The 21345-nt window shown below is 54.5% G+C and overlaps 1 protein-coding gene across 1 annotated transcript in view; it reads left to right on the forward strand.

Annotated features, from left to right (window-relative positions):
• The window catches only part of smg6 (SMG6 nonsense mediated mRNA decay factor), a 679747-nt gene that overhangs the window by 654775 nt on the left and 3627 nt on the right, over window positions 1-21345 (forward strand). Inside the window, 1 exon segment of the mRNA XM_072470017.1 lies at window positions 19768-19849. Coding sequence (XP_072326118.1) covers window positions 19768-19849 — 82 coding nt within the window.

Below are 21345 nucleotides of genomic sequence, written 5' to 3' on the forward strand. Positions count from 1 at the left end.
CTCCCACATCCTGCAGCTACAGCACATCGCCTGCCCAGCTCCCACCTACTGCAGCCCATCGCCTGCCCAGCTCCCACATTCTGCAGCTACAGCACATCGCCTGCCCAGCTCCCACCGACTGCAGCACATCGCCTGCCCAGCTCCCACATCCCGCAGCTACAGCACATCGCCTGCCCAGCTCCCACATCCTGCAGCTACAGCACATCGCCTGCCCAGCTCCCACATACTGCAGCTACAGCACATCGCCTGCCCAGCTCCCACATCCTGCAGCTACAGCACATCGCCTGCCCAGCTCCCACATCCTGCAGCTACAGCACATCGCCTGCCCAGCTCCCAAATACTGCAGCACATCGCCTGCCCAGCTCCCACCGACTGCAGCACATCGCCTGCCCAGCTCCCACATCCCGCAGCTACAGCACATCGCCTGCCCAGCTCCCACATACTGCAGCTACAGCACATCGCCTGCCCAGCTCCCACCCACTGCAGCTACAGCACATCGCCTGCCCAGCTCCCACATCCTGCAGCTACAGCACATCGCCTGCCCAACTCCCACATCCTGCAGCTACAGCACATCGCCTGCCCAGCTCCCACATCCCGCAGCTACAGCACATCGCCTGCCCAGCTCCCACATACTGCAGCTACAGCACATCGCCTGCCCAACTCCCACATCCTGCAGCTACAGCACATCGCCTGCCCAGCTCCCACATACTGCAGCTACAGCACATCGCCTGCCCAACTCCCACATCCTGCAGCTACAGCACATCGCCTGCCCAGCTCCCACATACTGCAGCTACAGCACATCGCCTGCCCAACTCCCACATCCTGCAGCTACAGCACATCGCCTGCCCAACTCCCACATCCTGCAGCTGCAGCACATCGCCTGCCCAGCTCCCACATACTGCAGCTACAGCACATCGCCTGCCCAGCTCCCACCCACTGCAGCTACAGCACATCACCTGCCCAGCTCCCACATACTGCAGCTACAGCACATCGCCTGCCCAGCTCCCACATACTGCAGCTACAGCACATCGCCTGCCCAGCTCCCACATACTGCAGCTACAGCACATCGCCTGCTTAGCTCCCACAACCTGCAGCTACAGCACATCGCCTGCCCAGCTCCCACCTACTGCAGCTACAGCACATCGCCTGCCCAGCCCACACCTACTGCAGCACATCGCCTGCCCAGCTCCCACCTACTGCAGCTACAGCACATCACCTGCCCAGTTCCCACATCATGCAGCTACAGCACATCGCCTGCCCAGCTCCCACCTACTGCAGCTACAGCACATCGCCTGCCCAGCCCACACCTACTGCAGCACATCGCCTGCCCAGCTCCCACATCCTGCAGCTACAGCACATCGCCTGCCCAGCTCCCACATCCTGCAGCTACAGCACATCGCCTGCCCAACTCCCACACCCTGCAGCTACAGCATATCGCCTGCCCAGCTCCCACATCCTGCAGCTACAGCACATCGCCTGCCCAGCTCCCACATCCTGCAGCTACAGCACATCGCCTGCCCAACTCCCACACCCTGCAGCTACAGCACATCGCCTGCCCAACTCCCACACCCTGCAGCTACAGCACATCGCCTGCCCAACTCCCACATCCTGCAGCTACAGCACATCGCCTGCCCAGCTCCCACATACTGCAGCTACAGCACATCGCCTGCCCAGCTCCCACATACTGCAGCTACAGCACATCGCCTGCCCAGCTCCCACCTACTGCAGCTACAGCACATCGCCTGCCCAGCTCCCACACCCTGCAGCTACAGCACATCGCCTGCCCAACTCCCACACCCTGCAGCTACAGCACATCGCCTGCCCAGCTCCCACATACTGCAGCTACAGCACATCGCCTGCCCAGCTCCCACACCCTGCAGCTACAGCACATCGCCTGCCCAACTCCCACACCCTGCAGCTACAGCACATCGCCTGCCCAACTCCCACACCCTGCAGCTACAGCACATCGCCTGCCCAGCTCCCACATACTGCAGCTACAGCACATCGCCTGCCCAGCTCCCACACCCTGCAGCTACAGCTCATCGCCTGCCCAACTCCCACATCCTGCAGCTACAGCACATCGCCTGCCCAGCTCCCACCTACTGCAGCTACAGCACATCGCCTGCCCAGCTCCCACATCCTGCAGCTACAGCACATCGCCTGCCCAGCTCCCACCTACTGCAGCTACAGCACATCGCCTGCCCAGCCCACACCTACTGCAGCACATCGCCTGCCCAGCTCCCACCTACTGCAGCTACAGCACATCGCCTGCCCAGCCCACACCTACTGCAGCACATCGCGTGCCCAGCTCCCACACCCTGCAGCTACAGCACATCGCCTGCCCAACTCCCACATCACACAGCTACAGCACATCGCCTGCCCAGCTCCCACACCCTGCAGCTACAGCACATCGCCTGCCTAGCCCACACCTACTGTAGCACATCGCCTGCCCAGCTCCCACATCCTGCAGCTACAGCACATCGCCTGCCCAGCTCCCACATACTGCAGCTACAGCACATCGCCTGCCCAGCTCCCACACCCTGCAGCTACAGCACATCGCCTGCCTAGCCCACACCTACTGCAGCAAATCGCCTGCCCAGCTCCCACATACTGCAGCTACAGCACATCGCCTGCCCAGCTCCCACATCCTGCAGCTACAGCACATCGCCTGCCCACCTCCCACACACTGCAGCACATCGCCTGCCCAGCTCCCACCTACTGCAGCTACAGCACATCGCCTGCCCAACTCCCACATACTGCAGCTACAGCACATCGCCTGCCCAGCCCACACCTACTGCAGCACATCGCCTGCCCAGCTCCCACATCCTGCAGCTACAGCACATCGCCTGCCCAGCTCCCACACCCTGCAGCTACAGCACATCGCCTGCCCAGCTCCCACATACTGCAGCACATCGCCTGCCCAGCTCCCACATCCTGCAGCTACAGCACATCGCCTGCCCAGCTCCCACATCCTGCTGCTACAGCACATCGCCTGCCCAGCTCCCACCTACTGCAGCTACAGCACATCGCCTGCCCAGCTCCCACCTACTGCAGCTACAGCACATCGCCTGCCCAGCTCCCACATCCTGCTGCTACAGCACATCGCCTGCCCAGCTCCCACCTACTGCAGCTACAGCACATCGCCTGCCCAACTCCCACATACTGCAGCTACAGCACATCGCCTGCCCAGGTCCCACACCCTGCAGCTACAGCACATCGCCTGCCCAGCTCCCACATCACACAGCTACAGCACATCGCCTGCCCAGCTCCCACCTACTGCAGCTACAGCACATCGCCTGCCCAACTCCCACATCCTGCAGCTACAGCACATCGCCTGCCCAGTTCCCACACACTGCAGCACATCGCCTGCCCAGCTCCCACATCCTGCAGCTACAGCACATCGCCTGCCCAGCTCCCACATCCTGCTGCTACAGCACATCGCCTGCCCAGCTCCCACCTACTGCAGCTACAGCACATCGCCTGCCCAGCTCCCACATACTGCAGCTGCAGCACATCGCCTGCCCAGCTCCCACCTACTGCAGCTACAGCACATCGCCTGCCCAGCTCCCACATCCTGCAGCTACAGCACATCGCCTGCCCAGCTCCCACCTACTGCAGCACATCGCCTGCCCAGCTCCCACATCCCGCAGCTACAGCACATCGCCTGCCCAGCTCCCACATACTGCAGCTACAGCACATTGTTTGCCCAGCTCCCACCTACTGCAGCACATCGCCTGCCCAGCTCCCACATCCCGCAGCTACATCACATCGCCTGCCCAACTCCCACATCCTGCAGCTACAGCACATCGCCTGCCCAGCTCCCACATTGTGCGGCTACAGCACATCGCCTGCCCAGCTCCCACATTGTGCGGCTACAGCACATAGCCTGCCCAACTCCCACACCCTGCAGCTACAGCACATCGCCTGCCCAGCTCCCACCTACTGCAGCTACAGCACATCACCTGCCCAGCTCCCACATACTGCAGCTACAGCACATCGCCTGCCCAGTTCCCACATCCTGCAGCTACAGCACATCACCTGCCCAGCTCCCACATCCTGCAGCTACAGCACATCGCCTGCCCAGTTCCCACATCCTGCAGCTACAGCACATCGCCTGCCCAGCTCCCACATACTTCAGCTACAGCACATTGCCTGCCCAACTCCCATATACTGCAGCTGCAGCACATCGCCTGCCCAACTCCCACATACTGCAGCTGCAGCACATCGCCTGCCCAACTCCCATATGCTGCAGCACATCGCCTGCCCAACTCCCACACCCTGCAGCTACAGCACATCGCCTGCCCAGTTCCCACATCCTGCAGCTACAGCACATCGCCTGCCCAGCTCCCACATACTTCAGCTACAGCACATCGCCTGCCCAACTCCCACATACTGCAGCTACAGCACATCGCCTGCCCAGCTCCCACATCCTGCAGCTACAGCACATCGCCTGCCCAGCTCCCACACCCTGCAGCTACAGCACATCGCCTGCCCAGCTCCCACATACTGCAGCACATCGCCTGCCCAGCTCCCACATACTGCAGCACATCGCCTGCCCAGCTCCCACATCCTGCAGCTACAGCACATCGCCTGCCCAGCTCCCACATCCTGCTGCTACAGCACATCGCCTGCCCAGCTCCCACATCCTGCAGCTACAGCACATCGCCTGCCCAGCTCCCACATACTGCAGCTACAGCACATCGCCTGCCCAGCTCCCACATCCTGCAGCTACAGCACATCGCCTGCTCAACTCCCACACGCTGCAGCACATCGCCAGCCCAGCTCCCACATACTGCAGCTACAGCACATCGCCTGCCCAGCTCCCACACCCTGCAGCTACAGCACATCGCCAGCCCAGCTCCCACATCCTGCAGCTACAGCACATCGCCAGCCCAGCTCCCACATACTGCAGCTACAGCACATCGCCTGCCCAGCTCCCACACCCTGCAGCTACAGCACATCGCCTGCCCAACTCCCACATCCTGCAGCTACAGCACATCGCCTGCCCAGCTCCCACATACTGCAGCTACAGCACATCGCCAGCCCAGCTCCCACATACTGCAGCACATCGCCTGCCCAACTCCCACACCCTGCAGCTACAGCACATCGCCTGCCCAACTCCCACATCCTGCAGCTACAGCACATCGCCTGCCCAGCTCCCACCTACTGCAGCCCATCGCCTGCCCAGCTCCCACATTCTGCAGCTACAGCACATCGCCTGCCCAGCTCCCACCGACTGCAGCACATCGCCTGCCCAGCTCCCACATCCCGCAGCTACAGCACATCGCCTGCCCAGCTCCCACATCCTGCAGCTACAGCACATCGCCTGCCCAGCTCCCACATACTGCAGCTACAGCACATCGCCTGCCCAGCTCCCACATCCTGCAGCTACAGCACATCGCCTGCCCAGCTCCCACATCCTGCAGCTACAGCACATCGCCTGCCCAGCTCCCAAATACTGCAGCACATCGCCTGCCCAGCTCCCACCGACTGCAGCACATCGCCTGCCCAGCTCCCACATCCCGCAGCTACAGCACATCGCCTGCCCAGCTCCCACATACTGCAGCTACAGCACATCGCCTGCCCAGCTCCCACCCACTGCAGCTACAGCACATCGCCTGCCCAGCTCCCACATCCTGCAGCTACAGCACATCGCCTGCCCAACTCCCACATCCTGCAGCTACAGCACATCGCCTGCCCAGCTCCCACATCCCGCAGCTACAGCACATCGCCTGCCCAGCTCCCACATACTGCAGCTACAGCACATCGCCTGCCCAACTCCCACATCCTGCAGCTACAGCACATCGCCTGCCCAGCTCCCACATACTGCAGCTACAGCACATCGCCTGCCCAACTCCCACATCCTGCAGCTACAGCACATCGCCTGCCCAACTCCCACATCCTGCAGCTGCAGCACATCGCCTGCCCAGCTCCCACATACTGCAGCTACAGCACATCGCCTGCCCAGCTCCCACCCACTGCAGCTACAGCACATCACCTGCCCAGCTCCCACATACTGCAGCTACAGCACATCGCCTGCCCAGCTCCCACATACTGCAGCTACAGCACATCGCCTGCCCAGCTCCCACATACTGCAGCTACAGCACATCGCCTGCCCAGCTCCCACACCCTGCAGCTACAGCACATCGCCTGCCCAGCTCCCACCTACTGCAGCTACAGCACATCGCCTGCCCAGCCCACACCTACTGCAGCACATCGCCTGCCCAGCTCCCACCTACTGCAGCTACAGCACATCACCTGCCCAGTTCCCACATCATGCAGCTACAGCACATCGCCTGCCCAGCTCCCACCTACTGCAGCTACAGCACATCGCCTGCCCAGCCCACACCTACTGCAGCACATCGCCTGCCCAGCTCCCACATCCTGCAGCTACAGCACATCGCCTGCCCAGCTCCCACATCCTGCAGCTACAGCACATCGCCTGCCCAACTCCCACACCCTGCAGCTACAGCATATCGCCTGCCCAGCTCCCACATCCTGCAGCTACAGCACATCGCCTGCCCAGCTCCCACATCCTGCAGCTACAGCACATCGCCTGCCCAACTCCCACACCCTGCAGCTACAGCACATCGCCTGCCCAACTCCCACACCCTGCAGCTACAGCACATCGCCTGCCCAACTCCCACATCCTGCAGCTACAGCACATCGCCTGCCCAGCTCCCACATACTGCAGCTACAGCACATCGCCTGCCCAGCTCCCACATACTGCAGCTACAGCACATCGCCTGCCCAGCTCCCACCTACTGCAGCTACAGCACATCGCCTGCCCAGCTCCCACACCCTGCAGCTACAGCACATCGCCTGCCCAACTCCCACACCCTGCAGCTACAGCACATCGCCTGCCCAGCTCCCACATACTGCAGCTACAGCACATCGCCTGCCCAGCTCCCACACCCTGCAGCTACAGCACATCGCCTGCCCAACTCCCACACCCTGCAGCTACAGCACATCGCCTGCCCAACTCCCACACCCTGCAGCTACAGCACATCGCCTGCCCAGCTCCCACATACTGCAGCTACAGCACATCGCCTGCCCAGCTCCCACACCCTGCAGCTACAGCTCATCGCCTGCCCAACTCCCACATCCTGCAGCTACAGCACATCGCCTGCCCAGCTCCCACCTACTGCAGCTACAGCACATCGCCTGCCCAGCTCCCACATCCTGCAGCTACAGCACATCGCCTGCCCAGCTCCCACCTACTGCAGCTACAGCACATCGCCTGCCCAGCCCACACCTACTGCAGCACATCGCCTGCCCAGCTCCCACCTACTGCAGCTACAGCACATCGCCTGCCCAGCCCACACCTACTGCAGCACATCGCCTGCCCAGCTCCCACACCCTGCAGCTACAGCACATCGCCTGCCCAACTCCCACATCACACAGCTACAGCACATCGCCTGCCCAGCTCCCACACCCTGCAGCTACAGCACATCGCCTGCCTAGCCCACACCTACTGTAGCACATCGCCTGCCCAGCTCCCACATCCTGCAGCTACAGCACATCGCCTGCCCAGCTCCCACATACTGCAGCTACAGCACATCGCCTGCCCAGCTCCCACACCCTGCAGCTACAGCACATCGCCTGCCTAGCCCACACCTACTGCAGCAAATCGCCTGCCCAGCTCCCACATACTGCAGCTACAGCACATCGCCTGCCCAGCTCCCACATCCTGCAGCTACAGCACATCGCCTGCCCACCTCCCACACACTGCAGCACATCGCCTGCCCAGCTCCCACCTACTGCAGCTACAGCACATCGCCTGCCCAGCCCACACCTACTGCAGCACATCGCCTGCCCAGCTCCCACATCCTGCAGCTACAGCACATCGCCTGCCCAGCTCCCACACCCTGCAGCTACAGCACATCGCCTGCCCAGCTCCCACATACTGCAGCACATCGCCTGCCCAGCTCCCACATCCTGCAGCTACAGCACATCGCCTGCCCAGCTCCCACATCCTGCTGCTACAGCACATCGCCTGCCCAGCTCCCACCTACTGCAGCTACAGCACATCGCCTGCCCAGCTCCCACCTACTGCAGCTACAGCACATCGCCTGCCCAGCTCCCACATCCTGCTGCTACAGCACATCGCCTGCCCAGCTCCCACCTACTGCAGCTACAGCACATCGCCTGCCCAACTCCCACATACTGCAGCTACAGCACATCGCCTGCCCAGGTCCCACACCCTGCAGCTACAGCACATCGCCTGCCCAGCTCCCACATCACACAGCTACAGCACATCGCCTGCCCAGCTCCCACCTACTGCAGCTACAGCACATCGCCTGCCCAACTCCCACATCCTGCAGCTACAGCACATCGCCTGCCCAGTTCCCACACACTGCAGCACATCGCCTGCCCAGCTCCCACATCCTGCAGCTACAGCACATCGCCTGCCCAGCTCCCACATCCTGCTGCTACAGCACATCGCCTGCCCAGCTCCCACCTACTGCAGCTACAGCACATCGCCTGCCCAGCTCCCACATACTGCAGCTGCAGCACATCGCCTGCCCAGCTCCCACCTACTGCAGCTACAGCACATCGCCTGCCCAGCTCCCACATCCTGCAGCTACAGCACATCGCCTGCCCAGCTCCCACCTACTGCAGCACATCGCCTGCCCAGCTCCCACATCCCGCAGCTACAGCACATCGCCTGCCCAGCTCCCACATACTGCAGCTACAGCACATTGTTTGCCCAGCTCCCACCTACTGCAGCACATCGCCTGCCCAGCTCCCACATCCCGCAGCTACATCACATCGCCTGCCCAACTCCCACATCCTGCAGCTACAGCACATCGCCTGCCCAGCTCCCACATTGTGCGGCTACAGCACATCGCCTGCCCAGCTCCCACATTGTGCGGCTACAGCACATAGCCTGCCCAACTCCCACACCCTGCAGCTACAGCACATCGCCTGCCCAGCTCCCACCTACTGCAGCTACAGCACATCACCTGCCCAGCTCCCACATACTGCAGCTACAGCACATCGCCTGCCCAGTTCCCACATCCTGCAGCTACAGCACATCACCTGCCCAGCTCCCACATCCTGCAGCTACAGCACATCGCCTGCCCAGTTCCCACATCCTGCAGCTACAGCACATCGCCTGCCCAGCTCCCACATACTTCAGCTACAGCACATTGCCTGCCCAACTCCCATATACTGCAGCTGCAGCACATCGCCTGCCCAACTCCCACATACTGCAGCTGCAGCACATCGCCTGCCCAACTCCCATATGCTGCAGCACATCGCCTGCCCAACTCCCACACCCTGCAGCTACAGCACATCGCCTGCCCAGTTCCCACATCCTGCAGCTACAGCACATCGCCTGCCCAGCTCCCACATACTTCAGCTACAGCACATCGCCTGCCCAACTCCCACATACTGCAGCTACAGCACATCGCCTGCCCAACTCCCACATACTGCAGCTGCAGCACATCGCCTGCCCAGCTCCCACATCCTGCAGCTACAGCACATCGCCTGCCCAACTCCCACATACTGCAGCTACAGCACATCGCCTGCCCAGGTCCCACACACTGCAGCACATCGCCTGCCCAGCCATCTGTACTTTATTTATTTGGTTCGTTTATCAATTTGTTTCCCAATATGGTCACTAATCAGGTCACAGCCTTCCTGGGACGTCACTTTTTTCAGATTTTGTAAATTTTGAGCGAATCGCCAAGGTAAATTTTTTTTATACTCACAGCTCCGATACTCCACCCCACTGGGTCCGCTCCAGTTCAATAAATCACTGAATCGGCCTCAGCTGGAGCATTGTGTCCAATTGTGGGGCAACACTTCAAAAGGACTTTAAAAAAATATTCATTTACAGGATGTGGGTGTCGCTGGTTAGGCCAACATTTATTGCCCGTCCCTAGTTGCCCTTATTGAACCGCTGCAGTCCCTGAGGTGTTGGTACACCCACTGTGCTGTTAGAAAGGGCATTCCAGAGCCTTGCAGAAGTTTTGAAGGAGGTTCACCAAGATGATATCGGGGATTGAGGGAGTTATGTCGAGGGATTGGAGATGGTGGAATTGTTCTCCTTGGAGCAGAGAGTTGTTCTGATCTGGAACATATTACCTGAAAAGGTGGCAGAATCAGATTCCATAGGAATTTTCAAAAGATTAACTTGAAAATAACTAATTTGCAGGGTTGTGTTTGAAAAGCTAGACTGGGACTAAATTGGATAGTTATTTCAGAAACCGACACAGGGTGATGGGCTGAATGGCCCTCCTCCTTTGCTATAAGATTCTATAATGAATGAGTTAGAGCATCATCCTTAGACCTCTGAAATCTGGGTTGAGATCCAACCTAGAAAAAAATTCTAATGTGTTCTTGATGAAAGAAGTTGTTGGGCATGGGGAATCTCATTCTGCTCATTCACAGTCATCACTTAAGAATTGGAACCTGGATGTCTTTTGCCACACAAATGAATGAAGATGATGGACTGACTAGGTTGGCCTTGAGATATGCCCAGTTTATGTGGCAGTTTGTGAAATGTAGTGTGCATCACAACAGCTGATCAGGTAGCAGTCCTTGATGTGGAGCGCAGCCAATATGGAAAAGTTTCAGAAATTCCTGCAAATCTCAGGGGCAAAGGGAAAAGGCAGGGCTGCCAAAGAAAAGCTTGCAGACCACCCACTGCCAGCTGCAGGCAAGAGTGTGACTCATCGCAGGCTCTTTACACAAGAAGCAGAGTTGGAAAACTGACTGAGAAATGCAACATTTACAGCAATGAAATAATTTCTCCTCCCGGTCACCCGACTTAGCTTTCTGCATTAAACCTGAACTTTGGGTCAGATGCTGCTAAATGTTGGTTATTACATCATTCCCATCATTACATTACTCCCTCCTCCTCTCCTCAATCACCATTGTTTCTTATTGCTCTGCCCGGAAGCTCCTGTAGTCACATATTGAGGCCATGTGAGTTGCCGTGACCTCTCTTCCTGCTAAGAACTGTTGATGGATGATATCATTGAGGATTTGTAGTTTCAGTGTAATCTTAATTCCCTATAAAACTTCAATCTACTTTTTAAAGTAAGATTTTCCTTCCAGCAAATCCTTTTCCCTGACCTTTACTTTGTCATTAGAAAGTATTAGGTGGCACCTTGCTCAGGCCTTGGGGTAGGCAATGTCAGTTGCCAAGATGCCAAGATGGCTCTGCCTCTGATCTTTCCCTCCATGCTTCGCTGGGCTGTGCTTGGGAATACCAATGACTCAGGGTCTGCCTGGAGAGTCAATTCTGGCTAGTTACCTCTATGGTGTTTTCACATATATTTTGGCGATCACAGCGATGAGTCGTGCCTCCTCGCTGGCCCCGCTGGAACCTCCATAGCGTGCAGAATTGGCTAATCACAGACTAAACGACTAAAGAAAATCACGAGATGTCCGTGATGTGAGTAGATCAGATATTTAGTTGAGAGACTATATCACCCACAAAAAAAATGGAAAGCCCATTGGAGTCTTGACAAGACGGGTTGGGTAGCATTCCAGACAAACGACCTCCCCATAATTGTGTCAGCAGCACACTGATAAATGGCGATGCTGTGCAAGTTCGAGCTGCAATTCCACCAGGCTAGTAACAAAATCCTCATCCATACAGACTGAGGAGGAGGACACGAGACCCTATTGGGATCTGAGTCCAGGTGCCAGGCCAGAAGAACCAGTAATCCCAATAATTGAAGACACTAACACTGTTATAGAAGAGACTGAGTGCGCTGCCCACCCCCCGGGACAACCTATCTTGAAACACAGACCTTCTACAACAAGAAATAGATGATTTTGATCATGGGTGCGGTAACTACGACTAATGAGGTCGGCAATACACTAGGTGCTGAAACTTCCAAGAGGGCCACCTTCATGGAAGAGGGTCACACTCGAGCCCACTCAAGACAGGACATCAGTCAAAGAGGTGACTATCCACTACCCCATTGATGGGCTGTTCTGCAGGCCAAGCAACAGATCCTCCCCAATGTCTCCTTATTTAACATCTTTCTGACTAAGAAGCACCAGGTCAAGAACAACAAGCAAATGTTCACATTGCGACATAACCGGAGAATACCATTCTATCTCCTGCCACTACACTAACTGTAAGGGCAAAAGGCAAGCAATTCCAGCCGGGACCTAGGGATGCAGCAAGTACGAACATAGGTTCACAACCAAGAGCGGTCTCAGGTAGCATGAGAGGCATAACCACGCCACTCTATGGAATGTGTAACGACTCAAAGCTTTGAAAGTCAAATCCAAGCCAGGGAGGAGGGACTACAAGTGGTCCGAGGAGGAGATTTTCTACGGGAACTTATAGTGAGATTTGACGGACACCGGTACATCAGCAAGGAAATTGCAAGCTCCCCTAAACAAAACCCGCAAACAAATCTCAGATAAACGCTGAAACTTGCAGAGCGCCCAGATACAGGCCCAAATAGCAACAACGGACAATCTTGAGGAAGATTTTCCAGAAACTAAGCCACAAGGGGAGACCAGACACCCTGATGAGTCGGTCCCACATCCAACACCGCCGGCAGCCACCCCAAAACATCGGGATGTGGGCAACCTGAGGAACTCTTGGTTGTGAAGGATGACCCCGACAGCTGGGTTCTGGGCATTGGGCTAGAGGAGAGAAAACCTAATTTACTGATGGGTGGGGGAAAATCACCTCAAAATGCTAAAGGACCTCCCCAATGTCAGCAAAGACAGAACAAGATTGAGAAGTGCAACGGTAACACCGATGCAAAGAAAATACAGGCCAAACAAAAAGCACTATTTCGAGCGACCCCAGCAGCTCTATAAAACCAACAGGTGCCAACTTGCCTGACAGATCATGGGGGCGCTATCCACAACCACATGTCCTCTCACCAGAGAGGAGCTCCAGCAGAATTTCCACAAAAAACTCTCCAAGGCCATCAATAAGGCGAATCTCACCAAATTTGCCATGTTCCTCGTCCGCAAATGACGGGTCTCTGAAGCCAACAGAGAAAGAGGAAGTGACTACAGCAATCAAGGGGATTGATGATAATGGTGCGGCTCGTCCAGATGAAATGAAACTGGAGGACATCCAGGACACACCTGACAAAGGTGGAGCACAACTTCTCCGACTCTTCTCTCTATGGCTAATATCGGGCACCATCCCCGAGTCTCTCAAAAAGAGTCAAACCCTCTCGATTCAGAAAATACCCTGCAGTTGTCTTTGTCGATCTGGCAAAGGCATTCAACTCAGTTGGGCACAAACTACTCGTAAAATCACTTCAGAGAATGAGTCAACCCACAGACTTTGTTGCAATGGCCGAAGACCAACTCTGGCAATACCACGGTGATTGAAGGGAACAGAGCTAAGGCCAATGAGATAACCATAGAGAAAGGGGTGTCATACATAGAACATAGAACAATACAGCGCAGTACAGGCCCTTCGGCCCACGATGTTGCACCGAAACAAAAGCCATCTAACCTACACTATGCCATTATCGTCCATTTGTTTATCCAATAAACTTTTAAATGCCCTCAATGTTGGCGAGTTCACTACTGTAGCAGGTAGGGCATTCCACGGCCTCACTACTCTTTGCGTAAAGAACCTACCTCTGACCTCTGTCCTATATCTATTACCACTCAGTTTAAAGTTATGTCCCCTCGTGCCAGCCATATCCATCCGCGGGAGAAGGCTCTCACTGTCCACCCTATCCAACCCCCTGATCATTTTGTATGCCTCTATTAAGTCTCCTCTTAACCTTCTTCTCTCCAACGAAAACAACCTCAAGTCCATCAGCCTTTCCTCATAAGATTTTCCCTCCATACCAGGCAACATCCTGGTAAATCTCCTCTGCACCCGCTCCAAAGCCTCCACGTCCTTCCTATAATGCGGTGACCAGAACTGTACGCAATACTCCAAATGCGGCCGTACCAGAGTTCTGTACAGCTGCAACATGACCTCCCGACTCCGGAACTTAATCCCTCTACCAATAAAGGCCAACACTCCATAGGCCTTCTTCACAACCCTATCAACCTGGGTGGCAACTTTCAGGGATCTATGTACAGGGTGACCCACTCTCAGCAATACTCTTTAACATTGCATTGGATCCTTTGGTATGTTCCCTGGTGAAGGCCAACTCAGGAGTTTCCATGCTCCTGGGGGCCAGAAGAGTCAACTGCTCTGCATTGGTCTTTGCGGATGGCATTGCCCTTCTAAGTGGCACTCGCGTTGGGATGGAACAGAACCCAAAGTTACTCCAGTTCTTTTGTGATCACACGGGGTTGACCATCAACACCGCAAAGATGAACGGCTTCCACTTCAAGTACCAAGGGAAAACTTTCCTCCACAATCAATGCAAAAACTGGAGACTCAGCAACGAATCTGTCACCTATATTCCCCCCCAGGCGAGACTGGGAAAAGCTTGGGTACCCGAATCGAACCATGGGCAGGCAGAGTGACTGGAGAAGCTCAAAACGTGGGTTGTTGCCTCACGGGCAGCGGCTCTGACCAGCTCAGAGGGTGGAAATCGTAAAGACACGTCATCCCCAGGATGTATTTCTAGTCAATCCTTTCTGAGGTGTCGCAGAACACACTCCTCAAATTGGACCAAGACATCAGAAACTGCACAAAATAATTCCTACCCCTCCCACCACATGGAGCTGACGGCCTCGTGTACTCCAGCAACAGGAATGGAGGGCTAACCGAAGATAGAAGTGCAAATACCATCCGCAAACGCAAAGCACTCGACATGTTCAACGATGTGGTCAAACGGGCATCCTTCCAGTTTTGGGGAGAATGTAATGCAGATACAATCAGAGGATTGTGCGAGCTCAAGATCCTGAAACGATCAAGGATTTCCTTCCAAATACACAAAGCTGAAACCCGGACGGAACGGACTCCATAGATTGCATCTTGGCAGTTATGCCCATCCTACTTGGCCAAGTCCCGACCAGACAAAAGCCAATAAATAGGTTCACAGTCTGGAGTGAGTGGGAGTTTAAAAAGTGGAGGAAGCTGTGTAGTCAGGTGCTGGAATTTCAGATATCAAAAATGACATCTCAAATACCTGCACCAAATCGGTATATCAACTAAAATCTCGCTTAATCAATAACTTGCTATCTCGATCAAACCTATACCCTACTCGGACCCCTTACATGGGGCGTGCAAGGAGCACCAAATCATGTCGGCGATGTGAGACTCCAAATGAAACCCTCACCCACATTTCTGTTTGATGTCCATTTGTAAAGAATGAAAGAATTAAACGGCAGCAAGGTATTGAAACAACTCTGCCAGTGTGTCGGTAATTACGGCTGGACACCATACCAGGAAGCAAGACACGTGGCCCTGATGGAAACCTGATATTATTTTCAAAAGGTTGCAGTGGTTGATGCCACAGTCCGTTACAAAGATGACAACAGGCACTTGAGAAGACATGGCAAGATAAAAGGCAAACGTATGTCGATCTTGGATCAGAGGTGGCACCATCCCCGGGCAAAATGGTGATGGCAAAACAAAGCAAAAATTATAAAAACAACAAAAAATATATAAAAGGCAAAACCCCCAAAAAATGAAAGGTGGTGGATAAGCACCGATACAGGTACAATAAATAGATGCTGCACGGTGAAACTACATATTGTCAGCAACACAAATCAAATGATGACATATACGTGGTAATGTCTTTGGACAACTAACCAGAAAGGTGCTCAGCTACATGCTTTCCCTGACTTGGGACAAGCCGCTCGGTTACTTGAATGAGTTCAGTCCTAAACTGTGTGGCACTAGTGACCCCTACCAACTGTACTCAACTTAACACCAGTATAGCCGCCCTTGGTGTGTCAATGCTAGAGGTTTCAAACACATCGACGAGCGACATAATGACTCGGATAAGGCACTCGCAGAAGTGTATTCAATTAACAGCTATGAGCGCCTCGGGGCTGTTTAGTACAGTGCTAAATCGCTGGCTTTGAAAGCAGACCAAGGCAGGCCAGCAGCACGGTTCAATTCCCGTACCAGCCTCCCCGAACAGGCGCCAGAATGTGGCGACTAGGGGCTTTCACAGTAACTTCATTGAAGCCTACTTGTGACAATAAGCGATTTTCATTTTTCATTTCAGTAGTGTGGAGATCAGTGGTAAAGCTGCACTACTGCTTTCTCAACACATTACACCAAGGCACATCCATCCTCTGCTTCATTCGTCTCGACAGGGTTTACACACTTTCAATCTTCACACCAATGCCATGTGCTAACATCAGTGCCTACAGGAACACCTGTACCTACACCCTGCCCTGACACCAGTGCCCGCACGAACACCTGTACCTACACCCTGCCCTGACACCAGTGCCTGCACGAACACCTGTACCTACACCCTGCCCTGATACCAGTGCCTGCACGAACACCTGTACCTACACCCTGTCCTGACATCAGTGCCCGCACGAACACCTGTACCTACACCCTGTCCTGACATCAGTGCCCGCACGAACACCTGTACCTATATCCTGCCCTGACACCAGTGCCCGCACGAACACCTGTACCTACACCCTGCCCTGACACCAGTGCCTGCACGAACACCTGTACCTACACTCTGCCCTGACACCAGTGCCTGCACGAACACCTGTACCTACACCCTGCCCTGATACCAGTGCCCGCACGAACACCTGTACCTACACTCTGCCCTGACACCAGTGCCTGCACGAACACCTGTATCTACACTCTGCCCTGACACCAGTGCCTGCACGAACACCTGTACCTACACCCTGCCCTGACACCGGTGCCCGCACGAACACCTGTACCTACACCCTGCCCTGACATCAGTGCCCGCACAAACACCTGTACCTACACCCTGCCCTGACACCAGTGCCTGCACGAACACCTGTACCCACACCCTGCCCTGACATCAGTGCCCGCACGAACACCTGTACCTACCCCAGCCCTGACATCAGTGCCTGCACGAACACCTGTACCTACACCCTGCCCTGACATCAGTGCCTGCACGAACACCTGTACCTACTCCCTGCCCTGACATCAGTGCCCGCACGAACACCTGTACCTACCCCAGCCCTGACACCAGTGCCCGCACGAACACCTGTACCTACCCCAGCCCTGACACCAGTGCCCGCACGAACACCTGTACCTACACACTGCCCTGATACCAGTGCCTGCACGAACACCTGTACCTACACCCTGCCCTGACACCAGTGCCTGCACGAACACCTGTACCTACACCCTGCCCTGATACCAGTGCCTGCACGAACACCTGTACCTACACCCTGCCCTGACATCAGTGCCCGCACGAACACCTGTACCTACACCCTGCCCTGATACCAGTGCCTGCACGAACACCTGTACCTACACCCTGCCCTGACATCAGTGCCTGCACGAACACCTGTACCTACACCCTGCCCTGACATCAGTGCCTGCACGAACACCTGTACCTACTCCCTGCCCTGACATCAGTGCCCGCACGAACACCTGTACCTACCCCAGCCCTGACACCAGTGCCCGCACGAACACCTGTACCTACACACTGCCCTGATACCAGTGCCTGCACGAACACCTGTACCTACACCCTGCCCTGACACCAGTGCCTGCACGAACACCTGTACCTACACCCTGCCCTGATACCAGTGCCCACACGAACACCTGTACCTACACCCTGCCGTGATACCAGTGCCTGCACGAACACCTGTACCTACACCCTGCCCTGACATCAGTGCCCGCACGAACACCTGTACCTACACCCTGCCCTGATACCAGTGCCTGCACGAACACCTGTACCTACACCCTGCCCTGACATCAGTGCCCACACAAACACCTGTACCTACACCCTGCCCTGATACCAGTGCCCACACGAACACCTGTACCTACACCCTGCCCTGACATCAGTGCCCACACGAACACCTGTACCTACACCCTGCCCTGATACCAGTGCCCACACGAACACCTGTACCTACACCCTGACCTGACATCAGTGCCCACACTAACAGCTGTACCTACACCCTGCCCTGACACCGGTGCCCGCACGAACACCTGTACCTACACTCTGCCCTGACACCAGTACCTGCACGAACACCTGTACCTACACCCTGCCCTGACACCGGTGCCCGCATGAACGCCTGTACCCACACCCTGCCCTGATACCAGTGCCTGCACGAACACCTGTACCTACACTCTGCCCTGACACCAGTGCCCACACAAACAGCTGTACCTACCCCCTGCCCTGACACCAGTGCCTGTACCAATCCCTGTGCTAATGTCCTGCACCATCAGGTGTAAATAATGTGCTAAGTTCTATAGTTTCCTCCCATTGGCCTGGAGCAGGGAAAGGAACAAATCATCCAGTTTTCCCTTTCTGATCTCTACCTGATGATCTCCTCTAGAAGATGTGTGTGGGCAGGAAGGGTCAAAATACCCTGATGATGGTGCCCCACAGTGAGAGCTGGGTTTTGTCTGTGTTTGGATACATTTTGTGGATTGAGGTTTGTTTAAACCTAATGTGCCTGTCCGTCAGGAAGAGTCTGATTTCAGGAAGTGAGCAGAAATGTCCATGACAGAGGCAGCTTATTAAAATCCAGTCTGAGGCTGCTTTCACAGCTCCAAACAAGATCTTTGCCAACACCAATCTGGATCAAAGCCACTCCCTCTGTGTGGAAGGCATCTGGGTCCCACTTGGGACACCCTAGTACCAACTCAGCAGTTTTATTCTCAATTTTTACTGTTCGTCAACTCCAGCTTGTTCAAACTCAGATGCTTGTCGTCTGTCTCGGGACAAGGTCCCACTCGCCATACCTTTACGGACTTCACCACATTGCCCGTGGGCTTCAGTGCTTGAAATTTAAAATGATCATTCTCATCTTTAAGTTGCTTCTTGCCTTACTGCTTTGTGTTTCTGGAGCCCTATAGCCCCCCCCCCCCCCCCCCCCCCCCCTCTCCATTGAATAATCACTCCCTCAAATTCTTCTGTCTTGTGCCCCCGGCCCCAAAGTCCCTCCAGTGGCAACCATTTTGGTCACTTTATCTAGAATTTCTTCATTAAACCCTTCCCCATCTCCTCTTTGAAGATACTCCTTCAAGCCCACCTCTTGGACCAGGTTTCTGGTAACTCTTTCCAATCTCCCCTCCTTTAGTTCGATGTCTGTTTTCTGTTACACTCCTGTACAATTTCACGGGCAATTTTACATTGAAGGTGCTTTATAAATGCAAGTTCTTTCTATTGAAAAAGCATGTGAGATTCCGAGAGCAGTGTCCTGATGGATATCAACACCTTAGGGGAGAATTAAGGGCAGCATGTGGCTCAGTGGGTTAGCCCATCTGATCTCACAGCACCAAGGTCCCAGGTTCGATCCCAGCTCTGGGTCACTGTGTGGAGTTTGTACATTCTTTGCGTGGGTTTCGCCCCCACAACCCAAAAGATGTGCAGCTGGATTGGCCACGCTAAATTGCCCCTTAATTGGAAAAAATGAATTGGGTACACTAAAATTTAATTTAAAAAAAAACTTGGGGGAGAATTTGATGGTAATATTTTCAAATAATTCACTAACAGATTCATTGAGGGGGCTTGGCTTGACTGTTGTGAATTAGTGAAACGTCTGTCAGAAATACAGCCACTCTGCTCTCTCATTTCCTCTCACTGATGCACATTTGGAAGGGAACATAATGCTCTTTAAAAAAGAGGGAGAATTTGTGATGGAATAAATAGACATGGGCTCTGGGTGGAATGTATCCAGTGGGCCTTTTCATTGCTATTTGCTTTGTTTGAAGCTGCTGTGTATTAACCTGTTATACTTCTCTGACAGGGTAACAATGATGACTTGATTCTCTCGTGCTGCCTTCATTACTGTAAGGACAAGGCCAAGGACTTCATGCCAGTGCGCAAAGGTACCTGGGGTCTGCTACTTTAGACGCAAGTCGAAGCTGCTCCCATTTGGGTTTACTGACACAGGTTATTTGTTTGTGGGTACGGCAATGATTTGTTGATTCCATCGGCTGTGATTGGTTAGGAAAAGTAATCGCCTCAGGGTGTGATTGAGTCTGTCCTGCACCATCAGTGAGATGTCAGAACTGCCACACAATTTCCTATTAGTACTAAAACCACACGGTGAGCTTAATCTTGTCTAATTTTGATTGTTTGTCCTGAAGTCACATGGTGTTTTCTTCCCATAAACAGCAAGATGTTTTATAACTCAAGTGTAAAACTCAAACATTCACATTCCTCATTTCACTCACTCACTGGGACAAAGCTCATCCCCTCCTCGTCCATTAAGTCACTCATTTAAAATCAAGAACTTTAAGCACATTTGCAGTGTGTTACACTAACATGTTTTCGTACAGTGGTCCATTTGTGTGTGGCATCAGAATCATCTCAATCATTGGAGAGTGTAATTCAGCAAGTTTGGATTGACCCCTGGCTGACCGGAGAAGGATCAGGAGCCAGGGTAGGGACGATAGTTACATTTGTCCCTGTTAGTTGGTTTGTATATAAACAACAGATGTCAAAAGCCAATGGGCAGATTTCAACAAAACTTGATAAAGTCCAGGTTTGGCCTGAGGAAGAACCCTGAAGATGTGGATATGGATCCTGGAATTTTTTTAAGGATCCATTGGGCGAATTGTCTTTTCTTCCGAGTCGGTTATAGCATTGGCCTGAGACCACTCCGTGACATGGAAGCTCCTCATCAAAAGATGTATTTTTTCAACATTATGGTTAGAGGACATCAACCATGCAAGGAAAAGCCTGGAGAAGGAGCTGCATAATGGTAATGATGTGGAGTTAGTGCAGTGTGGCAGGGCTGGGAGCTCCACTGAGTGCCCACTTCACTTGTACGTTTAGTTCTTGCCCTTAGCCATTGATTTTCCATCTGTTCATGGACCCTCTGGCTAGTGAACAATTTAGGAGATAGGGTGTGTGAAAACACTCTGGTGAGATGTTTTTGAATTGATATACAGCTCTTGAACAGGACCTTGACACCAAATGGAAGAAAAATCCACAAGTATCAAAATAACCTCATTCAGCCACCTTCTATCACATCCCATCTGATCTCATGAAGGGACAGAATGTGTTCTGTAGTGGGACATCACAATATAGTTTCAGTTAAGCCTGAATGTGATCAAAACACATCTCAAACCACATAATGCACAAGGAGACAGTGTCACTGTCGAAAGTCTCCAGAGTCCCAGGTGACCATAGGCTGCTTTCCTCTATGAAGGGAGAGCAGGCTGGTGGTGATTTAACCTGAGGGCCACCACATATCAGGTGAGGGGTGAGTTTGAATAACCTCAGCCGGTCCGGGAATCGAACCTGCACTGCTGTCTTGCTCCGCATCACATACCAGCTATCCAGCCAACTGAGCTAAACGGGCCCTCATATAGGACAA

This window comes from Scyliorhinus torazame, chromosome 12, assembly GCF_047496885.1.
Source record: "Scyliorhinus torazame isolate Kashiwa2021f chromosome 12, sScyTor2.1, whole genome shotgun sequence".
In the NCBI taxonomy this organism is placed as follows: domain Eukaryota; kingdom Metazoa; phylum Chordata; class Chondrichthyes; order Carcharhiniformes; family Scyliorhinidae; genus Scyliorhinus; species Scyliorhinus torazame.